Raw genomic sequence first — 26,714 nt, 5'->3', positions numbered from 1 at the left:
ATAATCAAAAACCTAAAGGAAAGACTGAACTTGTTTAACAGCTATGAAAGATTAAAAATCCCCAAACTGAACTTCTAGAGATGAAAATTACAATTTAGGAGATAAAAAATACACTGGATAGAAAGTTCTACCTGGAAATCTTAAGACATTCATTACACTCAAAGTGGAAATCTGGTGGCCACTCAGGTGTAAGTTCTGACTAATAGCTTTCCACATTCATCACACTGATATAATTTCTGTCCCTTCAAAACTCCTTAATGTTCAGAAGGACATATTAGAATGTTCCCTAAGTTCCTTATATTCATATTCATCATATCCATCTTTTTGTGTATATTTGTCAAAATTTTTGTGTATTCCAAGAAATCGCTTTCCAATCTATTCCTTTCTTCATCTGAGAGTTTGCCTTCTGGCTTCTTTAAAGAATCTTCACAGGCATCTCCAACTTCTGATTCCCCAGGAACCATTCCATAGATTCATCCTGTGTCCCATCAGATGATTCCTATCTTTTAGAAATTTCCTTCTTTGAAGTAAAAGCTCCATCCTGTTTTCATTTATCAAAAGAAAATAAAGAGAACTGCTTTCCCTAACTTCTTCCCCTGTGGAAACAGAATCACCAAGAGACGTTAACTAAAGATAAAAACAAAACCAGAAGGGGCAGAAGATGGCGGCGTGAGTAGAGCAGCGGAAATCTCCTCCCAAAACCACATATATCTATGAAAATATAACAAAGACAAGCCTTCCTAGAATAAAGACCAGAGGACACAGGAAAATATCCAGACCACATCCGCACCTGACAGAACCCAGCGCCTCATGAAGGGGGTAAGATACAAGCCCCAGCCCGGCGGGAGCAGAGCGCCCATCCCCCCAACTCGCAGCGGGAGAAGAACAGGCAGAGTGGGAGGGAGACGGAGCCCAGGACTGCTGAACACCCAGCCCCAGCCATCCGGGCCAGAGTGCAGACACAGTATGTGCCCAGGGGGCCCTGGATGCTAGGAAAACAGGGCAGCAAGAATGGTGAGCGGGCACCGGAGGCCGGGCGCCGGAGGACATAAGAAAAGCACACGACCAATTTTTTTTTGCTACTTTGTTTTGGCGAGCGCTTTTTTGGAAGTCTTAAAGGGATAGGGACCCCAATACTAGGGAAACGGGGCAGCAAGAACAGTGAGCGGGCACCGGTGGCCTGGTGCAGGAGGACACCAGAAAAGCGAGCGCCCATTTTTTTTTTTCTGTTTTGTTTTGGCAAGCGCTTTTTGGTAGTCTTAAAGGGATAGGGACCGCAATACTAGGGAAACAGGGCAGCAAGACCGGTGAGCAGAGGCCTGAGGCTGGCACCGGAGAATAAAGAAAAACGAGCGACCATCTTTTTTTTTAATTAAAAAAAAATTTTTTTTTTTTTTAATTTAAAAATTTTTTTCTTTTTTTTTGGTGGTTGTTTTGTTTTGGCGGGTGCTTTTTCGAAGTCTTAAAGGGGCAGGGCAGGACACTTAATCCAGAGGTAGGGAATCCGGGCATCTCTGGGCACCCTAACCCCTGGGCTGCAGGGAGCAGGGAGGCCCCTTACAGAGATAAATAGCCTCCCAGCCGCTTCCGCTCCAACGCGACTCCACCACTTTGGAGTAGCTGCCCGAGCCAGGCCACGCCCACAGCAACAGCGGAGATAAACTCCATAGCAGCCCGGCAGGAAGCAGAAACCCTGTCTGCGTGCAGCTGCGCAGCACAAGCCACTAGAGGTCGCTGTTCTCCCAGGAGAGGAGGGCCACAAACCAACAAGAAAGGAAGTTCTTCCAGCCGTCACTCGTCCCAGCTCTGCAAACTATTCCTATCACCATGAAAAGGCAAAGCTACAGGCAGACAAAGATCACAGAGACAACACCAGAGAAGGAGACAGACCTAACCAATCTTTCTGACAAAGAATTCAAAATAAGAATCATAAACATGCTGACAGAGATGCAGAGAAATACGCAAGAGAAATGAGATGAAGTCCGGAGGGAGATCACAGATGCCAGAAAGGAGATCGCAGAAATGAAACAAACTCTGGAAGGGTTTATAAGAAGAATGGATAGAATGCAAGAGGCCATTGATGGAAGTGAAATCAGAGAACAGGAACGCATAGAAGCTGACATAGAGAGAGAAAAAAGGATCTCCAGGAATGAAACAATATTAAGAGAACTGTGTGACCAATCCAAAAGGAACAATATCCATATTATAGGGATCCCAGAAGAAGAAGAGAGAGGAAAAGAGATGGAAAGTATCTTAGAAGAAATAATTGCTGAAAACTTCCCCAAACTGGGGGAGGAAATAATCGAACAGACCATGGAAATACACAGAACCCCCAACAGAAAGGACCCAAGAAGGACAACACCAAGACACATAATAATTAAAATGGCAAAGATCAAGGACAAGGAAAGAGTTTTAAAGGCAGCTAGAGAGAAAAAGGTCACCTATAAAGGGAAACCCATCAGGCTAACATCAGATTTCTCAACAGAAACCCTACAGGACAGAAGAGAATGGCATGATATATTTAATACAATGAAACAGAAGGGCCTTGAACCAAGGATACTGTATCCAGCATGACTATCATTCAAATATGACGGTGGGATTAAACAATTCCCAGATAAACAAAAGCTGAGGGAATTTGCTTTCCACAAACCACCTCTACAGAACATCTTACAGGGACTGCTCTAGATGGGAGCACTCCTAGAAAGAGCAGAACACAAAACAGCCAACATATGAAGAATCGAGGAGGAGGAATAAGAAGGGAGAGAAGAAAAGAATCTCCAGACAGTGTATATAACAGCTCAATAAGCGAGCTAAGTTAGGCAGTAAGATACTAAAGAGGCTAACCTTGAACCTTTGGTAACGATGAATTTAAAGCCTGCAATGGCAATAAGTACATATCTTTCAATAGTCACCCTAAATGTTAATGGGTTGAATGCACCAATCAAAAGACACAGAGTAACAGAATGGATTAAAAAGAAAGACCCATCTATATGCTGCTTACAAGAAACTCACCTCAAACCCAAAGACATGTACAGACTAAAAGTCAAGGGATGGAAAAACATATTTCAAGCAAACAACAGTGAGAAGAAAGCAGGGGTTGCAGTACTAATATCAGACAAAATAGACTTGAAAACAAAGAAAGTAACAAGAGATAAAGAAGGACACTACATAATGAAAAAGGGCTCAGTCAAACAAGAGGATATAACCATTCTAAATATATATGCACCCAACACAGGAGCACCAGCATATGTGAAACAAATACTAACATAACTAAAGGGGGACATAGACTGCAATGCATTCATTCTAGGAGACTTCAACACACCACTCACCCCAAAGGATAGATCCACCAGGCAGAAAATAAGTAAGGACACGGAAGCACTGAGCAACACAGTAGAGCAGATGGACCTAATAGACATCTATAGAACTCTACATCCAAAAGCAACAGGATATACATTCTTCTCAAGTGCACATAGAACATTCTCCAGAATACACCACATACTAGGCCACAAAAAGAGCCTCAGTAAATTCCAAAAGATTGAAATCCTACCAACCAACTTTTCAGACCACAAAGGCATAAAACTAGAAATAAACTGTACAAAGCAAGCAAAGAGGCTCACAAACACATGGAGGCTTAACAAAACGCTCCTAAATAATCAATGGATCAATGACTAAATCAAAATGGAGATCTAGCAATATATGGAAACAAATGACAACAACAACACTAAGCCCCAACTTCTGTGGGACACAGCAAAAGCAGTCTTAAGAGGAAAGTATATAGCAATCCAAGCATATTTAAAAAAGGAAGAGCAATCCCAAATGAATGGTCTAATGTCACAATTATCAAAATTGGAAAAAGAAGAACAGATGAGGCCTAAGGTCAGCAGAAGGAGGGACATAATAAAGATCAGAGAAGAAATAAATAAAATTGAGAAGAATAAAACAATAGCAAAAATCAATGAAACCAAGAGCTGGTTCTTTGAGAAAATAAACAAAATAGATAAGCCTCTAGCCAGACTTATTAAGAAGAAAAGAAAGTCAACACAAATCAACAGTATCAGAAAGGAGAAAGGAAAAATCACGACGGACCCCACAGAAATACAAAGAATTATCAGAGAATACTATGAAAACCTATATGCTAACAAGCTGGGAAACCTAGCAGAAATGGACAACTTCCTAGAAAAATATAACCTTCCAAGATTGACCTAGAAAGAAACAGAAAATCTAAACAGACCAATTACCAGCAACAAAATTGAAGCGGTAATCAAAAAACTACCAAAGAACAAAACCCCCAGGCCAGATGGATTTACCTTGCAATTTTATCAGACATACAGGGAAGACATAATACCCATTCTCCTTAGAGTTTTCCAAAAAATAGAGGAGGAGGGGATACTCCCAAACTCATTCTATGAAGCTAACATCACCCTAATACCAAAACAAGGCAAAGACCCCACCAAAAAAGAAAACTACAGACCAATATCCCTGATGAACGTAGATGCAAAAATACTCAACAAAATATTAGGAAACCGAATTCAAAAATACATCAAAAGGATCATACACCATGACCAAGTGGGATTCATCCCAGGGATGCAAGGATGGTACAACATTCAAAAGTCCATCAACATCATCCACCACATCAACAAAAAGAAAGACAAAACCACATGATCATCTCCATAGATGCTGAAAAAGCATTTGACAAAGTTCAACATCCATTCATGATAAAAACTCTCAGCAAAATGGGAATAGAGGGCAAGTACCTCAGCATAATAAAGGCCATCTATGATAAACCCACAGCTAACATTATATTGAACAGCGAGAAGCTGAAAGCATTTCCTCTGAGATCGGGAACTAGACAGGGATGCCCACTCTCTCCACTGTTATTTAACATAGTACTGGAGGTCCTAGGCATGGCAATCAGACAAAACAAAGAAATGCAAGGAATCCAGATTGGTAAAGAAGAAGTTAAACTGTCACTATTTGCAGATGACATGATACTGTACATAAAAAACCCTAAAGACTCCACCCCAAAACTACTAGGACGGATATCGGAATATGGCAAAGTTGTAGGATACAAAATCAACACACAGAAATCTGTGGCTTTCCTATATACTATCAATGAACCAACAGAAAAAGAAATCAGGAAAACAACTCCATTCACAATTGCATCAAAAAAAATAAAATACCTAGGAATAAACCTAACCAAAGAAGTGAAAGACTTATACTCTGAAAACTACAAGTCACTCTTAAGAGAAATTAAAGGGGACACTAACAGATGGAAATTCATCCCATGCTCATGGCCAGGAAGAATTAATATCGTCAAAATGGCCATCCTGCCCAAAGCAATATACAGATTTGATGCAATCCCTATGAAACTACCAGCAACATTCTTCAATGAAGTGGAACAAATAATTCAAAAATTCATAGGGAAACACCAAAGACACGGAATAGCCAAAGCAATCCTGAGAAAGAAGAATAAAGTAGGGGGGATCTCACTCCCCAACTTCAAGCTCTACTATAAAGCCATAGTAATCAAGACAATTTGGAACTGGCACAAGAGCAGAGCCACAGACCAATGGAACAGACTAGAGAATCCAGACATTAACCCAGACATATATGGTCAATTAATATTTGATAAAGGAGCCATGGACATACAATGGCGAAATGACAGTCTCTTCAACAGATGGTGCTGGCAAAACTGGACAGCTACATGTACGGGAATGAAACTGGACCATTGTCTAACCCCATATACAAAAGTAAACTCAAAATGGATCAAAGACCTGAATGTAAGTCACGAAACCATTAAACTCTTGCAAGAAAACATAGGCAAAAACCGCTTAGACATAAACATGAGTGACCTCTTCTTGAACATATCTCCCCGGGCAAGGAAAACAACAGCCAAAATGAACAAGTGGGACTATATTAAGCTGAAAAGCTTCTGTACAGCAAAAGACACCATCAATAGAACAAAAAGGATCCCTACAGTATGGGAGAATATATTTGAAAATGACACATCCGATAAAGGCTTGACGTCCAGAATATATAAAGAGCTCACACGCCTCAACAAACAAAAAACAAATAACCAAATTAAAAAATGGGCAGAGGAACTGAGCAGACAGTTCTCCAAAAAAGAAATACAGATGGCCAACAGACACATGAAAAGATGCTCCACATCACTAATTATCAGAGAAATGCAAATTAAAACTACAATGAGGTATCACCTCACACCAGTAAGGATGGCTGCCATCCAAAAGACAAACAACAACAAATGTTGGCGAGGCTGTGGAGAAAGGGGAACCCTCCTACACTGCTGGTGGGAATGTAAGTTAGTTCAACCATTGTGGAAAGTAGCATGGAGGTACATCAAAATGCTCAAAACAGACTTACCATTTGACCCAGGAATTGCACTCATAGGAATTTACCCTAAGAATGCAGCAATCAAGTAGGAGAAAGATCAGTGCACCCCTATGTTTATCGCAGCACTATTTACAATAGCCAAGAATTGGAAGCAACCTAAATGTCCATCGATAGATGAATGGAGTAAGAAGATGTGGTACATATACACAATGGAATACTACTCAGCCATAAGAAAAGGGCAAATCCAACCATTTGCAGCAACATGGATGGAGCTGGAGGGTATTAGGCTCAGTGAAACAAGCCAAGAAGAGAAAGAGAAATACCAAATGATTTCACTTATCTGTGAATATAAGAACAAAGGAAAAACTGAAGGAACAAAACAGCACCAGAATCACAGAACTCAAGAATGGACTAACAGGTACCAAAGGGAAAGGGACTGGGGAGGATGGGTGGGAAGGGAGGGATAAGGGTGGGGGAGAAGTAGGGGGGTATTAAGATTAGCATGCATGGGTGGGTAGGAGAAAAGGGAGGGCTGTACAACACAGAGAAGGCAAGTAGTGATTCTACAACATTTTGCTATGCTGATGGACAGTGACTGTAAAGGGGTTTATAGGGAAGACCTGGTATAGGGGAGAGCCTAGTAAACATAATATTCGTCATGTAAGTGTAGATTAGTGATACCAAAAACAAAACAAAACAAAACAAAAGAATAAGGGCAGTTCCTGTGTGGTAACCTCCAATGAGTTCTAAACAATGATATAAAGGGAATAGAAAAGTGTAGGCAAAGGGTCTGTTTGTGTTTATACAGAGGATCAAAGCCTAATTGGGCTACCCCGAAAATGAACTAAGGTACGATATGAAAAAGAACTTCCAACATCAGCACTCTCTGGAAGACTCATGCCAGAAGATGATCATCAAAAAACCCCAACAAAGATCCACGCACTGCTACAGCTGTAGATGCACTCATCCCACCAGTTCCTGGACTTGCCATGGGAATGAGGAAGGAGATATCTAAGCTGGCCTGTGCATACAGTAAAACAACAAATTTGACTGGATCTATACTGTTGGAACTCAATCAAGAAATAGGAGAAGTGCAAATTGTAGCGCTCCAAAATCTTACAACTACAGACTATTTACTGTTAAAAGAACATAAGGGACGTGAATATTCCCCAGGAATGGGTTGTTTTAATTTGTCTGATTTCTCTCAGACTGTTCAAGTTCAGTTGGACAATATCCACCATATCATAGATAAGTTTTCACAAATGCCTAAGGTGCCTAACTGGTTTTCTTGGTTTCACTGGAGATGGCTGGTAATTATAGGTATGCTTAGGTTATGTAACTATACTCCTATTATGTTAATGTGTGTGCGCAATTTAAGTAGTAGCTTAAAACCTATACATGCTGAAGTTACTCTACAAGAAGATATGTCAAAGAAATAATCAATCTTCCCATGTTTTCTTCCACCTGCTACTTCTATAACTTTTCTTCTTCCTTCCTAATTACAACCCTTAAACAGAATTCGTGCCTCATATCAAATTTACCGAGTATCATAATTCTTCCAAGTGGTAAAGATACCTCAAGACAAATGCTGGGCATAGAAGCTACAGGGCATAAATATGCAAAGAAGTAAAAAGCTAACCTTTTCAGACAGTAAGGCTTCTCTGTCACTTACCAACTTTACATCTCCCTGTATGGCCCCGGAAGATGACTGGTTAGCCAGAGACGGGTAAGATTCCTCAAGGCAGGAACAACCTAAGACAGGCACAGTCGCAGGGGGGTCATCAGTTGAGAAATTGGGGATCAACAGAGGTGAGGCTTAGAACCTCACCCCCTCCGTTCTGAGAGAAATCTTCTGCATCCGTGGATGTTTTATTTCCCTTGTCTAGCTTGGATTAACACATAGTCTACAGGCACACACGTGATCATCTACATTTGCTCTCTTACAACACTAAACTATGTTTTCTACCTTTATCTTGTATCTACCTACCACTTCAGCATTTTATTAAAAATAATAATAATAAAGAGAGAAATATGGTATCCACATATAAATCAATATAAAAACCAAATGAGTATTCATATTTGAACTGACTGTTTATAGGTCATAATGCATGAGCAAAACCAAAAGTTTCTGTGATGACTTCCCTTGTACTGTTCACCATGTAACTTATTCATTATGTAAGAATTTGTTCTCCATGTAAGAACTTGTTTGTTATGCCTCAGAAGATTGGAGACTGATGAAAATTAGGCTTGGGGTGGATTAATGATTGTGCATTGAGCATTGACTCCCCTATACAGAGTTTTATTGTTGTTAACAACCATTTGATCAATAAATATGAGAGATGCCCTCACAAAAAAAAAAAAAAAAAGACAGACTTCCAATTGTAAAATAAATAAGTAATCGGGATGTAATGTATAGCATAAGGAATATAGTCAAGATATTGTAACAGCTTGGTAGGGTGATAGCTGGAACCTAGAATTATGTATATAAATGTTTTATCACTGTGTTGTACACCTGAAACTAATGTAATGTAATATTGTGCGTCAACTACCCTTCAATAAAAACAAACAAACAAAAAAAAAAAAACAAAAAAAAACCCCAAAAGTTTTCACATTATGGGTAAGGAATGAGGTGACACACTGAGAACTGAATCAGAAATAGTTCAGTGTTTTCTTCGTGGACAGAAAAATATAAAGAAAGGGAAGTTGATCAATTGAAGAGGCTAGAAGAGATATCAGGACAGACAGATGTTGAATCATCACAACCAAGTCAGAAGGCCAATTGGAAAGCAGGAGAGAAATTTGTAAAACATGGTGATCTTAAGCACCTCAAGTCAAAAATAGAAGGCAGAGTAATCATGGTCATAATCACTAAACATGAAAATGTTGGTTCCTCTCAATCACTTCTTAACCAGGGCCACACACCCACGTGCCGAGCCAACTAGAGTCCCTCTTTGTGTGTGCAAATTCTGAATTGTAAATAGGGCAAAGAAAAGGCTGTTAAGAGCAGAAGCTGAAGCCAAAATGATGCTGAGTCATTAGGAGCCTGGGCAGAGGAGGAGGAGGGGAGGACGGGGAAGAAGAAGAAAGTAGGAGGGAACAGAAACAATAATGCAAAAGGAGCTACGAGAGCGACAGAAAGTTTCGAATGAAGAAACAGTGGTAGTGGAAGAAGAAAACAGATAAACAGGGAGCAGTGTTACATTCACAGTGAGACACTGGAATAAAGATCCACTTACTGTTGTTGCTGAGGCCCCCAGACTGCGCTGCATCAAGGTGCATTTTACATGAGGCCTTGTTTGCTACAGTCTTCTAGTAGGATTTGGATTCCTTCCCGTGGTGGGGAGAAATTTTAACCAGAACTCATCTTTGGCTAGGGATCCTCCCTTTCCCTTATTACCCTATAGATAATTCAGGAACATGAGATGTGTTATGTTAATAAAGCTCACTAATCTGTGTGTCAGGTCCTATATACTTAGAAGTTAAAGAACTGGCTTCTGGATCCTCTGGAACAAGAGAATTAGTCTTTCATTCAGACTACTACACGGGTGTTCACAAAATTGGGCCTCGTAGGACACAATTTTGACTGAATCTACAAGGCTAATTATAAGTTTTGGTTTCTCCAAAAGCAAAGCCTGTGATAAAGACATAGGGGGAGGTAGGTTATTTGGAAAGTAATCCCATGGAGCAGAAAGGAGGGAGTGGGGAGAATAAGACTGACAATAGATGAAAATCCAAAAAGAGTAGATTATTGAGTGGTTTCACTGTGGCCAAGTGAGGCACAATCTCACTTGGGTGCCCTAATGAGACAGGGACCAGGGGTTTAGACAGAGTAGGGTGAAGGCCTCCAGAAGAACCAAAGCAGGATAATTATGGTCAGAACAATGTAAGAATGTGCAGAAAAACTCCTACCCAAACTCTGTGTTAAACACCAAGCAAAATCAGTCATACAGATTCTTTACGATTAAAATATCAAATTAGGAATATAGGCAATTTTCGGCGGGATTGGTTAAAACAAAAAGGCAGTATTCAGGCTGGGACCAATACTAACTAAACACCTCTCAATTAAACCTAAAGATGAAAACCCCTAGACAACACCCAACCCCAGGCACTTTTGTCCCCTCCTGGTGTGCACCAGGAGCTCTGTCCTATCTCTTTCTCTCTAAATAAAAGCCTCTCCCTTGCTTTCCTACCTTGAGTGTTTGTGAAGCTCATTCTTCGACTCCGTGAGCAGGAACCCCGGCATCACTAAGGACCCATGTAGAGCACAGCCGAGAATTTTCTTGTCAAAAGACAGGAATTTTAGGCATTAACGCTTCATTCTTATTTGTCGTTCTTTCAGGGCAGCCCTTGGGGATATTATTCTCATCTACTTCTTCCAGGCTGTACCTGAGACCTGGCTGGCAAGCTTCTGAAGCTTCAGATAAAGCCCTAAGGCCAAAAAAAAAAAGACATTACAGTGCACACGTGAGATGAGAGGCTTTCAAGGTGGACAGGATCATTCCTCAGCAGTTGCACAAAAATCACAGGTGTGCAGAAGTGACTATAGAGCACAGACAGCATATTCTGTAGGTAACAAGCAGAAGCTGCTTCTAATATCTGACTCAAAGAATTTAGTGTCTTCCAACAATCTCATCTGTGTGGGATTTAACTCTACTTAAAATTAGTAGTTTTATGCATAGAAGCTGACACAGAGAGAGATAAAAGGATCTCCAGGAATAAAACAATATTAAGAGAACTGTGTGACCAATCCAAAAGGAACAATATCCACATTATAGGGGTACCAGAAGAAGAAGAGAGAAAGGGATAGAAAGTGTATTTGAAGAAATAATTGCTGAAAACTTCCCCAAACTGGAGGAGGAAATAATCGATCAGACCACGGAAGTGTACAGAACTCCCAACAGAAAGGACCCAAGAAGGACAACACCAAGACACATAATAATTAAAATGGCAAAGGTCAAGGACAAGGACAGAGGTTTAAAGGCAGCTAGAGAGAGGAAAAAGGTCACCTACAAAGGAAAACCCATCAGGCTATCAGCAGACTTCTCAACAGAAACTTTACAGGCCAGAAGAGAATGGCATGATATATTTAATGCAATGAAAAGGAAGGGCCTTGAACCAAGAATACTGTATCCAGCACGATTATTATTTAAATACTAAGGAGGGATTAAACAATTCCCAGACAAGCAAAAGTTGAGGGAATTTGCCTCCCACAAACCACCTCTACAGGGTATTTTAGAGGGACTGCTCTAGATGGGAGCACTCCTAAGACTAAATAGATGTCACCAGAGAAAATAAAATCACAGCAAAGAAAGCAGACCAATAAAATACTAACTAAAGGCAAAAAATAAAATCAACTACCCACAAAAGCAGTTAAAGGAAGCACAAAAGAGCACAGAATAAAACAACCAACATATAAAGAATGGAGGAGGAATAAGAAGGGAGAAAAATAAAGAATGACCAGACAGTGTTTAAAATAGCTCAATAGGCGAGTTAAGTTAGACAGTAAGATACTAAAGAAGCTAAGCTTGAACCTTTGGCAACCACGAATCTAAAGCCTGTAATGGCAATAAGTACATATCTTTCAATAATCAACCTAAATGTAAATGGACTGAACGCACCAATCAAAAGACACAGAATAATAGAATGGATAAAAAAGCAAGACCCATCTCTATGCTGCCTACAAGAGACTCACTTCAAACCCAAAGACTATAGGAACAAAGAAAGACTGAAGGAACAAAACAGCAGCAGAATCATAGAACCTAAGAATGGACTAACAGTTACTAAAGGGAAAGGGACTGGGGAGAAAGGGAGGGAAGGGAGGGATAAGGGTGAGGAAAAAGAAAGGGGGCATTACGATTAGCATGTATAATGTGGGGGGTGGGCATGGGGAGGGCTGTACAACACAGAGAAGACAAGTAGTGATTCTACAGCATCTTACTACGCTGATGGACAGTACTGTAATGGGGTATGTGGCAGGGATTTGGTGAAGGGGGGACCCTAGTAAACATAACATTCCTCATGTAATTGCAGATTAATGACAACAACAACAACAACAAAAAACTCATGGAAAAAAATTAGTAGTTTTAATTAACAAAACTACTTCCCTATTTGCAATGCCCAAAAGAAAAGTATCTGCACAACCTCTTGGACTGGGAAGGGTCTCGGTTAAACATTTTGCTCTGCTCCCCAGAAACCTAGCCAGTTCTAAGACTAGGAGATACCAGACTGACCTCAGAACTACCACTTCTTTTGGGCCTCTCCAAAGATGAGTACAAAGATGAGGCTCATACCCTTTTACTTAGAAGATCAGGTGGTACATGCAAAGATAGGTCCAACTCCTTCAAGAAGCAACAAGAGTCCCGAAGACCTGGGATACGTCATTCACCGCTGCATCCTTCCGGTCTGGAACGCAGCAGCACCCACCGGTTCTCAGGACGAATGAAGAGCAGAGCCCAGGAGCCCCGCCCCTCGTCGCCTGGGAAAAGCAAGAAACCATAGAGATGTGGTCTCCTAGAGAGCCAGGGACAGAGAGGCCAGCAACCGGAAGTCGCCGTAACTGGTCAGCCATTATTCTGGTCTTCGGCTGCCGTCGCACAGAGTGTGCGTGTCATCTTCTAGCGTTCCGGTGCCGCGGCGACGGTACCCAAGGCCGGAGCCGCAGCGGGAGGCCCTGGTGAGCCGGGTGGGCTGGGTAGGGTGGGCATGCGCAAAGGGCGCCCGGGGGGTCGGCCGGGAGCTCTCTAGGACAGCGCCCCCCTCGCCGGCGGCTCCCGGACGCTCGTCCCCGCCAGCACGGCCCGTCCTCCGCGCTGTGTTGCGGGTGACGCCGTGTCCTCGACTAGGGCGAGCCGCCGCTTGGGGAGGGTGTTGACGGCAGCGCCTAGTCGATGTGTGTCTGTGGTGCTCGAGTCAGTCGGTTCACTGCCGCCTTGAGAACAGCTGCCTCTGGAACCCGGTTCCCCAGCCCGGGCCTTTCCGCCCTCCCTCAGCCTTCGTTGGGGCTCATTCAGAGAAACAGCTGGACGCATCCTGAGCGGTGGCCCCCAGACTTCTGGGCACTTCCATTTTATTTTTTGAGGGATGGACCAATTGCCGTCTTTTAACTTTGTGTTACAATGTTATTTAAAAGCAAACTTAAATCATCCATACCACCGTTACTTCAGAGAATATATTTTAACGCCAAGTACTAACTCCCTAAATTTAGAATATATGCCGTCCTTTGCAAGAAAGGTCACTGCCAGCCTGTCAGTGGCTATGTATAGTTACTGTATTTTTCCTTACACAGTTGGCTAGGTTAAAGCTTATAATGAACTAGCATTTGGAAATTTGCTTTAGGATAAATATTTGGCTTTTAGAAGTCTTCTTTTAGATGGAAGTATTTTGGACTTTCGGAATTAGAATCCTTTAGTTCAGAATTTGCTCCCACAACTTAACTAGTTGAGAGGCCTTCAGTGACTCAGCTCCTCTGAGCCTTCTTTTGTTCTTTTTTAACTTAGAGTTCACAAAGCGTTTGTGAGAAGCAAACAAAAATATATTTAAAGATTTATTTGTATCTGTAAAGTAAGAATAGGGTTCTGATAATTTACAGTAGAAAAATATTTAGAAATCCTTTTTTTCCAGGCTCAACATTATTTTAAAATAAACTTTATTTTTTAGAGCTTTTGTGTTCATAACAAAATCAGCACAGAAATTTTTCCATATACTCCCTACATAGACTTATGCATAACTTCATCCACTATCAACATCCCCCTGTAGAGTGGTACATACATTTCTTCCAATTGATGAACCTGCATTGACACATCATAATTACCCAAAGTCCATAGTTTTTTACATTACAGTCTGGTATGTTCTGTTGTTTGAAAAAATGTGTATTTACATGTATCCTATGTCCACCATTTATGGTATCATACAGAGTATTTTCACTGCCCTAAAAAATCCTCTGTGCTCTGCCTATTAATGCCTTCCTCTCCCCAACCCCTTGGCAACCACTTATCTTTTTACCGACTCCATAGTTTTGCCTTTTCCAGAATGCTGTGTAGTTGAATTGTACAGTCTTGATAGCTTGTTTCTTTTTGGCACTGAGTAATATTCCATTGTCCAAATGTACCACAGTTTATCCAGTAACCTACTGAAGGACATCTTGGCTGCTTTAGGTTTTGGCAATCATGAATATTGCTGCTATAAACACCTGTGTGCAGATTTTTGTGTCAACATAGTTTTCAACTGCACATCCTCCCCAGCATTTGGCGTTGTCCGTGTTCTGGATTTTGGCCATTCTGAAAGGTGTGCAGTGGTATCTCATTGTTTTAGCCCATTTCTCCAACATATAATGTGGAGCATCTTTTATGCGCTTGTTTGGAATCTGTGTATCTTCTTTGGTGAGGTGTCTGTTAAGGTCTTTGGGCCATTTTTATAACTGAGTTGTTCTTACTGAGTTTTTTTTGTTGTTGTTGTTATCATTAATCTACATTTACATGAGGAACATTATGTTTACTAGACTCCCCCCATCACCAAGTTCGCCCCATATACCCCATTGCAGTCACTGTCCATCAGCGTAGTAATATGCTGTAGAATCACTACTTGTCTTCTCTGTGTTGTGTAGCCCTCCCCGTGTCCCCCCTACATTATGCATGCTAATCCTAGTGCCGCCTTTCTTCCCCCCAACCCCCTCACTCTTATCCCTCCCTTCCCACCCATCCTCCCTAGTCCCTTTCCCTTTGGTAACTGTTAGTCCATTCTTGGGTTCTGTGAGTCTGCTGCTGTTTTGCTCCTTCAGTTTTTTCTTTGTTCTTATACTCCACAGATGAGTGAAATCTCTTTTTGAGTTTTAAAAGTTCTTTGTGTAACATATACAAAGGATAACAGTTTTTTATCCAATATGTGTGTCTTCTGCAAGTATTTCTCTCAGTCTGTGGCTTGTCTTCACACTCTCTTGACATTGTCTTTCATAGAGCAGAAGTTTTTTAATATTAATGAACTCCAGCTTAACTGTTTCTTTCATGGATCATGCCTTTTGTGTTGTATTTATAAAGTCATCACTATATCCAAGATCATCCAGATTTTCTCCTGTGTTACCATCTAGGAGTTTTATAATTTTGCATTTTACATTTAGGCCCATTTTGAGTTAATTTTTGTGAAGGGTGTGAGATATGTGTCTAGATTCATCTTTTTGCATATGGATGTCCAATTGTTCTGGCACCTTGGCTGAAAAAAATTATCTTTGCTCCAATGTATTACCTTTGCTCCTTTATCAAAGAACAGTTGGCTGTATTTATGTGGGTCTATTTCTAGGCTTTCTACTCTGTTCCATTGAATTTTCTATTCTTTGGCCAATATCACACTGTCTTGGTTACTGTACATATTTATATTACCTCTTAAGTGGTTTGGTGGTGTTTGTTCTTCCCCGTCAATAGTGTGTTAGCTATTCTGGGTCTTCTGCCTCTCATATAAACTTTAGAATCCATTTGTCAATATCCACAAAATAACGAGCTGATACTTTGCTTCAGATGGCATTGAATCTATAGATGAAGTTGGAAAGAAGTGGCTCTTTGACGATATTGAGACGTTTTAGCTATGGATGTGGAATAAAAGTCCTTTTTAAGAATTCCTTTCCATCACCCCCAGATCAGTTACCAAGAACTGCTCAGTTTCCATCTCTTGTTTTATCATACTGCTACTTATATTAGAACTTAATCATTTGTTCAGACTATTGCAAAAAGCTTACCAGCCTTCCTGATAGCAGTCCTCCCAACCGCATCATTCCTCCTTTATTGGTTCCTGCCCACATTACTTAATACAGTCTTCATGTTCAGAGTGAGAAAGTCCTTTCTAAGTACAACACCATACCCAAAAGCCATAAAAGAAAAAATAAGTGCTTGGCAAAAACTATAAACAAAGTCACATGATATATGACAAAGGCATAACAAATGGAAAAATTTGCAGCTCCCATTGTAAACAAAAGACTAACTTTCCAACAAGTGTGTACAAATGAACAAAACCAAACATTCCAATAGAAACAGGGAAAAGATAGGGATGGTTAAGAGAAAATAAAATATAGATAACTCTTAAAAATATACTCCTTCTCTCAAAGTGCAAATTAGAGATTTGGTAAAGATCCCAAACTTTGACAGCTGCATTGGTGAGAAAACAGGAACTCCCACACCACTCATGCTGATGGGAGTGTAAATTGTAAGTTGTTCCAAGCTCAATGAAGGAATAACTGGCAATATCAAAATTATGAAGTCACATAAATTTTGGTCCAGCAATTCTGCTTCAAGGAACTTTTCTGTACTTTTTCATTTTGCCCACATGCATGCAAATTGATGTATGCCCAAGGTTTTTCATGATAATATTGTGAATAAGGAAAGATTGAAAACTGCCTAAATGTCCCATCAGTGCTGAAGTGGGTACATAAATTATGATACAGCTGTACAGTGATACCATGCACTTGAAGAAATGGGGGAGGAGCTGTGTACTGACAGGAAAGAGCTCTTGGATACATTGTTAATTAAGAAAAGGAAGATGGAGTACATGATTCATGGTGTGCTATCACTTGTGAGAAAAGAGAAGTACAAAACACCATACATTATACATACTTGTATGTAAATAGCTGGAAAGATATATGAGAAACTAATGGGGAGAAACTGTACAGTATGCATTTCTAAATTTAAAAATTTGAACTGTGTGAATATATTATCTGTTCTCAGAAATAATGAAGAAAAATGTAAAGTCAAATCCTTTACTGGCTGCCTATCGTTCATAGTACACAATCACCTCCTTGTTCTGCCTCTCAAGAGCCTTTAGAATTTAACTTTTGTATCTCTCCACTCTACTCTTACAACCTTACCTACAGAGTTTACTTCCCTTTTCTGGTTTGCAAAGCTCATTTCTAACACAGCTATTCGTGCTGTCATTGCCATGCTTTTGAAATTATAGTTTCTTTCTTCCTTGTACTCCAGTGCTCTCTATTTTTCTTTAAAGCCTGACCCAAAATTACCTTTCAGGAATTATTCCTATGCTTGTATGACCTCCTATTAATTTTACTTATACTTTATACTGAAATTGTTTATATTTCTGCCTCCTCTGCTCATTTACAAGCATGTTTCTTAAGGGGCCATGTGTTAAATAATATCAATGAGGGTGCTTTCATATGTCATTGATAGTGATGTAACTGTTACAATCTTAAAAGTTTAAAGCTATTTTACTTTTTGATGCAATATTTTCCCCCTTTAGGGGATGGTTTTCCAAAAAAAAATAGGCATAGATGTAACCAAAAATTCATTAACAAGGATAGTTACTGCAGCATAATTTATAATAGGAGAAAAGTAAAAATAAATGTCAAAAACAGAGGACCAATTAAGTATGAATAGGGTCACATGTTCTTAAAAATAATGATGAAGAATATTATGTTCATACATAATAGGTGTGAAAAGCAAGTTACAGAGCAGTATCATTGGGTCCAATCTTGTGATCCAAATCTGTGCATAGAGAAGAACATAGTACAAAGCAATAGCAGTGATATATTCTCTGGTTTTCTATGTCTTTTCTGATTTTACAAATTGTGTGTTTTGTGATAAGAAAAGTAAATGTTATTTCTAAAGAGCAACAAGCATAAGTTCTGTGTAATAAAACCTCATTCAAAATTTTCCAAATGTTTTTTGGATTAATATTAATAATGAAGAATTTTCAGATAATTCAATAATATTTTGATCAACGATGAATAATTTTCAGAGGATTCAAAGAATGTGCAGCAGAGCTGCACAAAACTTAGTTCAGCTTTTTTTTGTTAATTGGGAAGGTGTTAGGATTTTATCTCATGTGTATCAGGATTAAGACCATGATTACTTGTTGACCATATAGAATATAGGAAAGAGTGCTAGTTACATTACGATAATAACTAATATTTGAGTCCATATACAAGGCACTGGTCAAAACTTGAATGTATTTAGATATCAAATCCTTACAAGCCTGTGAGATAAGAAATGTTATTACTCCCTGTTCTACAGGTTAAGAAACTTAAGATTCAAACATGAGGTAACTTGTTCAAGGCCATATGGGAGTGGACAGGGTGCCCTCTGTTAAAGTGGTAGATAAAGGATTTATTGTAATTAGGTGGAGGAGACACTGTGAATAAAGACCAAAGGAATTTCATGTCTTTGGTTTCAAAGACAGTCTGGGTAACATGGGTGTCTGTGTCCCCAGAGCCTAGGGCAGGGGGTTTCTGTCAGAGGAGACATTGCTCAGAGCCTAGAATTTTGTGTTCAGGGAGGTTCTCTTCATCACTGGGAGCTGACTGGGGTCTGGAAAACTTGGTGTTTCTCTGTGTTAACTTTAACAATGATTTATTGAGGTCTTATAGATGATGTTCTTCAAGTTCTAAGGAAGAACTCAAGCAAAGATTGAGAGGGCCTGAAGAGGAGCCTTTCTTAAACGACAACAATGACAAGAGAAAATTGGACCCACAATGCCCTGAGACAAGAGGGGCTTGTTAAAGGGAAGGATGATACCTGGAAATGGGGAACGAGCTTCCAAGGGAGCAGCTCCTCTGTTTGGGAGACTTCCCACCTACACTTTAGACAGTTACGTTACCATGAAACGTCTGGACCCCAGGAGGCGCTGAGCCGGCTGCGGGAGCTCTGTCGCCGGTGGCTGAGGCCAGAAGCCCGCACCAAGGCCCAGATCCTGGAGCTGCTGGTACTGGAGCAGTTCCTGAGCATCCTGCCTGGAGAGATTCGGACCTGGGTGCAGATCCATCGCCCCGGGAGTGGTGAGGAGGCCGTTGCCCTTGTAGAGGAACTGCAGAAAGACCTCGATGGACCAGAACTAAAAGTGAGAAAGGGAGAAGAGAGAGAGTTTGGGCTGGAAAGAAAGAGAGAATTAAGGCAGGACAGGCTGGGCTGGAGTGTGATGCTGTGATTTTCATTAACAGTAGCAGATTAGTAACCCTCATGCTAATTAAAGAAGGCTCATGAGCTGTTGAGAACCATAGAATATCTTTGTAGAGAAATGTATTTATGATTAGGGTCAATTCAGAATCAGCACAAAGGCTTTGACTGTGCATTGTACACTTGGGAGATGCTTGCTAATGCTAAGGTTGGTTCTAAAACCTGAAGACTATAATGTTTTTAAGTGTTCTTCTGATCAGAAGCATGCATACTATTAGTGTAAGTCTCTTTGGAATGATGATGTAAACCTGTAGTATAAAAGGCAGTGTGAGAGCAAGAATGAAGCTTTCTAGACTTGTCAAGACCACCCCATGTGGCCCCTACTGGGTATTCTATAGCCAATGGGTTGGGTTGAAATATTTGAAGATTTTCTTGACTATTAAATTGGGATCTTAATATAATTTCTAGAGTGTGAGGGGTCTCGTTCTGTCAGTCTGTAGCCCACTAGAAACATATCTATTTAAGAAGTCTGAAACATAGCTTAAACTTGGGAGTGGTACCAAGGATGGGCTTGTTTGTTAAAGTCTTAAAAGTGAAGAATTTTAGAGTTTTGTATTTCATTCCAAATCACTATTCCATCCTTCTCCTTTGAGAGAGAAAAAAATGAAGGGAGAGGAAGGTTCACTGGATTGCCTTAGATCAGATGTCTCACTAAAAGCAAAAGCAACTGTCTAGACTCCTACTCTAGTGTTCCTTCTGTTGGAGCAGAAAGGGTTAAATAAGTAGAAGAGTGTGTGGAACCCAGGTCTGATCTAAAACCAGGTCTGAAGCTAGAAACCCATGCTCTTAATTATTACCTGTTGCTTCCCATTCCCTCCTTAATCCACACCCAGGTCTGGCTTCTGTTTCCACTGTTCTGTTCAGTCTCCTCTGGGAGAGGTCACCAGTGCCATGATTGGGGCTAGTGGGCAGCTCCATTGTTCTCAATGCAAAGCTTTACTGCTGTTTTGATGCTCCATACTTGAGGTGGGTTTCTCTGATCTCACAGTTCTAGATTGTGGGCAGAAGGAGGTCCGTGGTGGTTAGGTGAGTCCATTTTCTGGAGGTACAAGAAGAGTCAGCTCATTTTGTTTTGCTTTCCTCAGGTTCCAGTCCTCATCAAGGACCAGGACACTTTCCAGGAGGGTATGAGCACTACAGGAACAACACTTCATACACCCACTGGCAGCCCCTTGTCTGTTGAATTTTATCCAAATGCTTTTACTGACCCAGTGGTGTTCAATGTCCAGGATCCTCAACATGGTACTTACTCAGTGGCCCTGTGTTTGGACTTTCTCAGGACCTTTACTGTGGCTCATTCCCCTATTCCCAGATAGGTGCCTCCTCTCCTGCCCTGTGTATGAATCCTTTATGGTCCCAAGCTCTTTCTGCTATTCTCCCTCATTCTCTCCTGGGTTCCTCTGACCCTTTATCCATTCTTATTGCTACTCTTTGTGTTATTCCAGCCCTGCATATGTAGGTCACTCAGAAAAGGTCTGTAGGTCATTCCATAGCCATCTTTGTCTATGGTGGGAGTTCTGGGTCTTTCTGAACTCCTTGTTTGTAGAAGATATTAGACTTGAGGAGTAGGTAGGAATAGCAGTAATCTCACATGCAGCTTTTTCTCCTTCAGATTCTCCTGCCCCTGAAGCTTCTGCACTTTCCCAGGAAGAGAACCCAAGAAATCAGTTAATGGCCCTCATGCTCCTAACAGCGCAGCCCCAGGTAAGGTTTGCAACCTCTTTCCATCCTAAGGCCCTATCTGCACTACCTAATTGTGGCTGAAGCGCTCTTTCTAATCCTGGTACTTAGGTGTTCAGTCAGTTCCCATCTCCAAATCAAGGTCCATGCTAGTGGAAGGCAAACTTCATGTGGGGTTTCCTGCCTGATACCCCTTGCCCACTTCCTGGCCTCACAGTGTGTCCCTTCCCCAGAAGTTAAAGGAACCTTTCAGTAGGGGAGCTCCTGGCCATAGATAATCTCAGACATACCTGTTATTTCAGGAATTGGTGATGTTTGAGGAAGTATCAGTTTGCTTCACTTCAGAGGAATGGTCATGTCTGGGCCCAATTCAGAGGGCTTTGTACTGGGATGTGATGCTGGAGACATATGGAAATGTGACCTCCTTGGGTAAGGGTCCTTTCTTCCCATAATTCTCACATTTATTTAATCGGCCTTTGTTTATTTTCTGATTATGAAAGTAGTATATACTTATTTTGGAAAACACAATGTTAGAAACAAGAAAAAACACTTAAACCCACTATTTGCAGACCACTATTCGAATTTTGGCGTATTACCTTTCTGTTTTCTTTTCTGTGTTTAAGTTTTTCTTACTTTGTTTTAAGTATGTGTAATAAGTGTGTGTGTATGTGTAAACTTCCCTTGCATTTCCCTCACTTACATTATTACAAATTATTTTTAAGTATTATCTATATTGGTATACATATATAATTTGTGCCATAATTCAGTTGGCCATTCCTTTGTTTTAGATAATTGCTGTAACAATCATCTATCTCTATGACTGAGGTCTTTTTTTTTTAAGGTATCATTGATATACAATCTTATGAAGGTTTCACATGAGTAACATGTGATTATTACATTCACCCACAATCAAGTCCCCCCCACACCCCACTGCAATCACTGTATCTAGGTCTTTTTTTATTTCTCATAAGTAGAACTACAAGGTCAAAGTGTGCGAATTGTTTTAAGGTTCTTGCTTCATACTGCCAAATTGCTTTCGATAGTGGTCTCTGCCTTCTCTGCTCTCACCAATGGTACATAAGAACACTCCTTTTGCTCTGTCTTTATTGGTACTGAGCAAACCCATTCTTTTAAACTTTTGCTATGACAATTTTTTTTAAAGCTACAATATCTATTTATTCTCAAGCAGCTGTCTTTGTAGTAAAGTCAGAGTATTTCTAAAAAATTTATTAGCTACTTGTGCTTCCAACATAAAATACCTATCATGTTTTGGCAACTGTGGGAATGTGATTCTGCTCTTAAGTAGCTTACCATGGTTTGGGAGATGAATATAGAAAGAATAAATTAGGCAAAGTAAAGTGGTGTAAGAGTGTCATAAGGCTCTTAAGATGGAAATGGAGAGAACAAAGCAACCAGTACCATTCCTGAGGACTAGGAAAGGCAATAAAGGAGGCAGCTTTGTGCTGGACCTTGAAGAAAAAAGCAGGATTTGTTTGGAGAAACAGACATTAAAAATTGAAGAATCAGCTAATGGACTGGCCTAATTTGGACTGAAATACAAACTTCTACTATCAGTTTAAATAGCTGCATAGTATTCCATTTTTCGTGTAACATGCTTTATATTGATAGCTTTATGATACTGGATTTCTATTCAAGAACATTACATGCCTTTTGTATTTGTTCAGTTCTACCTTACTGTGTTTCAAGCCTGTTTTTAAGTCTCATTCATCTAGATCTTGCATATTTCTGGTTATATTGATTTTTTTGTAACTGGAATCTTACCTGATGTTTTCTAATTGACTATTTTTTTGCATATATGAAAATACTGATTTTTTTATGTTGCAGCCTTTATTGTCCATAGTAATTTATGTTGTATATTTTTATACTTATGAGAACCTTTTAATATCTCAGCTGTGCCGCTGGTAAGTCAAATATTCTGTATATTTTACATTTTAATACACATTACCAAATGGCTTTCTACCAATGGGGTACCAATTTACATAACCATGGAAACAGTAAAAGAGGGTCCATTTCCCTTGTATGTGTTTATGATTTGTTCAGTGCTTTAAATCTTTGCTAGGTAGATGAAGAACACTGTCTTTTGTTTGTTTTCATTTCTTTGGTTATTATTGTGGTTGAAATCTTTTCACATGTTTATTGGTCATTTTGCTCCTATTCATACATGTCCTTCCTTCATATTTCTTTTATTTACTAGAACCACTAACCCTTTGTCAAGTGTTGTATATGTTTTTCCCATTTGTTTGCCTTTCAGCTTTATTTATGATTTGTTAGTTTTAAGCCTAAGAAAATATTTTATGCAGTATTAAACTTACCAGTATTTTCCTTTATGGCTGTCATGGTCTTCTCCATAATTTTTTTAATCTTCCATGTTCTTTTCAGATACTTTATTGTTTCATTTTTACATTTAAGCTTTACTCCATCTAAAATTTATCTTATTATACAGATTGACATAGGTATCCAGTTTGTTTGTTTTTTAACCCAGTTGGCTTTTAGTAGTTCAATGCTATTTACTCAATAATCCATATTTTGTAAGAATTTTTAAATATGCTTTATGGGTAAATTGATTAACTTTATGAAAAATACTCACTATGAATCCATACCTCATGTTGTAAGCCAAAATAAATTCCAGATGGGTCCAAGAGTTAAACTAAAAAAAAAATTACAAAATAGAACTGCTTATTTATCCTAGCTCTTTGAAAAATCAGAAGTTTGAATCAACTTTAAGGAACAAGATATACTCTTAACTGCAATATTTTTGGGGCTTTAGGCAAATAGACACCCAGGTGTTAATGCTCTCTGACCTCATAATTCTGATTTGAGGAGGATACCTTAGGGAAATGGTTCAGAAAGAGGAAAAATAAGGAATATGTTTAAGATACTTTCAGCAAGTGTTTGTAATGGTTGAAAGTTGGGCACAACCAGATTCCCCAAGATAAAGTACTAAGCAGGCTATGATGTTTTGATCTGAGTTATACTATGACAGTATCGAATATGACAACTCTGTGCACTCAATTTCCACGCATTGAAAAACTATTTGATGGAAAAGCAGACTCCCAAATAGCTTGCACATGCTGCTTCGATATGAGAAGACTTGTATATGTTCATTTAAGAGATTGGAGTCAAGCTTAGCTCCTACCTTGAAATACATTCAAGTTGGGGTGATAGACATTTATACTAGTAATTATAATACAGTGTGGCAAATGCTGTGTAATAAAAGTATGTACAAGTGTGGGAGCTCATTGGAGCTTGCAATAGTGGAAGGACTGGGAGAGTTGGAGAGGTGGGTAGTCCAGGGAAAGATTTGCAGAGGGGTGACTTTACTTTTGATAGCAGCTTTATTCATATGTAATTCATATACCATACAATTCACCCATTTAAAGGTTATAGTTTAGTAGCTGGTAGTACATTCACAGAGTTGTGCAACCATCATCACAATCAACTTTAGAAAATTTCAATCACCCCAAAAAGAAACCTTGTATACTGTAGCAGTCACCTTCATTTCACTGATCTCACCCCTCCAATCTAGATCTAGACAACTGCTAATCTACTTTCTGTTTCTAAATTTGCCTATTCTGGACATGTCATATAAATGGAGTCAAACAGCATGTGGTCTTTTGTAACTGACTGCTTTTACTTAGCATAATGTTCTCAAAGTTCATCCATGTTGTAGAATGTATTAATACTTTATTCCTTTTTATTGCTGAATAATATTACATTGTATCGATATATAACATTTTATTGATCCATTCATCAGTTGATAAACATTTAAGTTGCTTCCACCTTTGGAATTTATGAATATTATGAATAATGCTGCTATGAACATTTGTACTTTTGTGTGGACATGTTTTAATTTCTCTTGGATATATATTTAGGAGGGAATTGCTGGGTCATATGGTAACTGTGTTTAATTATTTGATGAACTGACAGACTATATTCCAAAGTTGCTGCACCATTTTTCATTCCCACCAACAATTCATAAGGATTTCAGTTTCTCCAAATCTTCTAGCATTTATTATCTTTCTGATTATAGCCATCCTAGTGGGTCTGAAATAATATGTCATTGTGGTTTTAATTTGCATTTCCCTGAATGGCTAAAGATGTTAAGCAACTTTTCATGTGCATATTGGCTGTTTATATGTCTTCTAAGAAATGTCTACTCACACTCTTTGCTTGTATATTAATTGGATTGTCTATTATTGAGTTGTAGGGCTTCTTTATATATTCTGTGTACAAGTACTTAGTCAGATATATGACTTCCAAGTATTCTCTCCCATTCTGTGGGTTGTCTTTTCACTTTCTCAGTTGTATCCTTTGAAGCACAAAGGTGAATTCACCTTTACTTTTTTTATTGAAGTATCAATGATAATAATCTTATATTAGTTTCAAGTATACAACACAGTGGTTCAACAATTACCCATATTATTAAATCCTCACCTCCATTAGTTCAGTTACTATCTGTCAACATAGGAAGATGTTTCTGAATCATTGCCTATATTCTCCATGACTATCTCTACTCTACTATCCCCATGACCAACTTATATTATGATTGAGAATTTTTGTGCCCCTTTATCTCAGCCTCCCTACCACCCGCTCCAACCCCTTCCCCATGGTAACTACCAGTGATTTCTCGGTGTCTATGAGTCTACTGCTATTTTGTTCCTTTTGTTTTGTTTCGCTTTTATATTCCACAAATAAGTGAAATCATATGGTATTTGTCTTTCTCCACCTGGCTTAATACCCTCTAGTCCATCCATGTTGTTGCAAATGGCATGATTTCTCATTTTTATGGCTGAGTAATATTCCCTATGGCTGAGTAATATTCCGTTGTGTTTATGTACCACATTTTCTTTATCCATTTATCTGTTGATCAACACTTAGGTTGCTTCTATAACTTGGCTATTGTAAATAATGCAGCACTAAACATAGGGGTGCATATATCTTTGTGAATCAGGGATTTGTTTTCTTTACGTAAACTCCTAGAAGTGGCATTACTGGGTTGTATGGTGTGTCTATTTTTAGTTTTTTAAAGAACCTCCATACTGCTTTCCACAGTGGTTGTGCCAATTGACATTCGCACCAACAGTGTAAGAGGGTTCCCTTTTCTCCACATCCTTGTCAACACTTATTATTTCTTGCCTTTTGGATAGAGACCACTCTGACTGGTGTAAGGTGATACCTCATTTGGTTTTGTTTTGCATTTCACTGATGACTAAGCAACGTAGAGCATCTTTTCATATGCTTGTTGGCTATTCATTCACATTTACTTTTTCTTTTATTGCTTGTGATTTAGTGTCATATCTGAGAAACTATTGCCTAATCCAAAGTCATGAAAACATGTCTATGTTTTCTTCTAAGATTTTTATAGTTTTTGCCGTTTTATTTGGGTCTTGATCCATTTTTTAGTTAATTTGTCTATATTGTGTGAGGTAAACATCCAAATTCAAATTCATTTTTTCCATGTGACTGTTCAGTTATCCCAGCACTATTCTTTCCCCATTGAGTTGTTTTGGCACCCTTTTGAAAATCAGTTAACCATAAATGTGAGGGTTTATTTCTGGACTCTTAAGTTCTGTTCCTTTGATTCTATGTCTATCCTTATGTCAGTGGCATCCTGTTTTATTACTGTTGCTTTGTAATACATTTTGAATCAGGAAGTATGGGTCATCCAGCTGTGTTCTTACTCAAGATTAGCTGTTCTAGGTCTCTTGAGTTTCCATA

General features: G+C 39.4%; 1 protein-coding gene across 2 annotated transcripts in view; it reads left to right on the top strand.

Moving 5' to 3' along the window:
• The first annotated feature begins 12,891 nt into the window (after positions 1-12,891).
• ZNF197 (zinc finger protein 197) overlaps positions 12,892-26,714 on the top strand; it is a 41,379-nt gene continuing 27,556 nt past the window's right edge. The window contains exons 1-5 of one of the 2 annotated variants that reach the window (XM_036883904.2): positions 12,892-13,024; positions 18,710-19,179; positions 20,381-20,537; positions 20,908-20,999; positions 21,278-21,404. In XM_036883904.2, the coding sequence (XP_036739799.2) occupies positions 18,790-19,179; positions 20,381-20,537; positions 20,908-20,999; positions 21,278-21,404 (766 nt within the window). In that variant the 5' untranslated portion in view covers positions 12,892-13,024; positions 18,710-18,789. Of the gene's footprint in view, positions 13,025-18,700; positions 19,180-20,380; positions 20,538-20,907; positions 21,000-21,277; positions 21,405-26,714 lie in introns of both variants that reach the window. The other variant, XM_036883903.2, reaches the window with a different exon arrangement.

The sequence above is a fragment of the Manis pentadactyla genome, chromosome 1 (genome assembly GCF_030020395.1).
Source record: "Manis pentadactyla isolate mManPen7 chromosome 1, mManPen7.hap1, whole genome shotgun sequence".
NCBI classification, from domain to species: domain Eukaryota; kingdom Metazoa; phylum Chordata; class Mammalia; order Pholidota; family Manidae; genus Manis; species Manis pentadactyla.
This window is presented reverse-complemented; position numbering and strand designations above follow the sequence as displayed.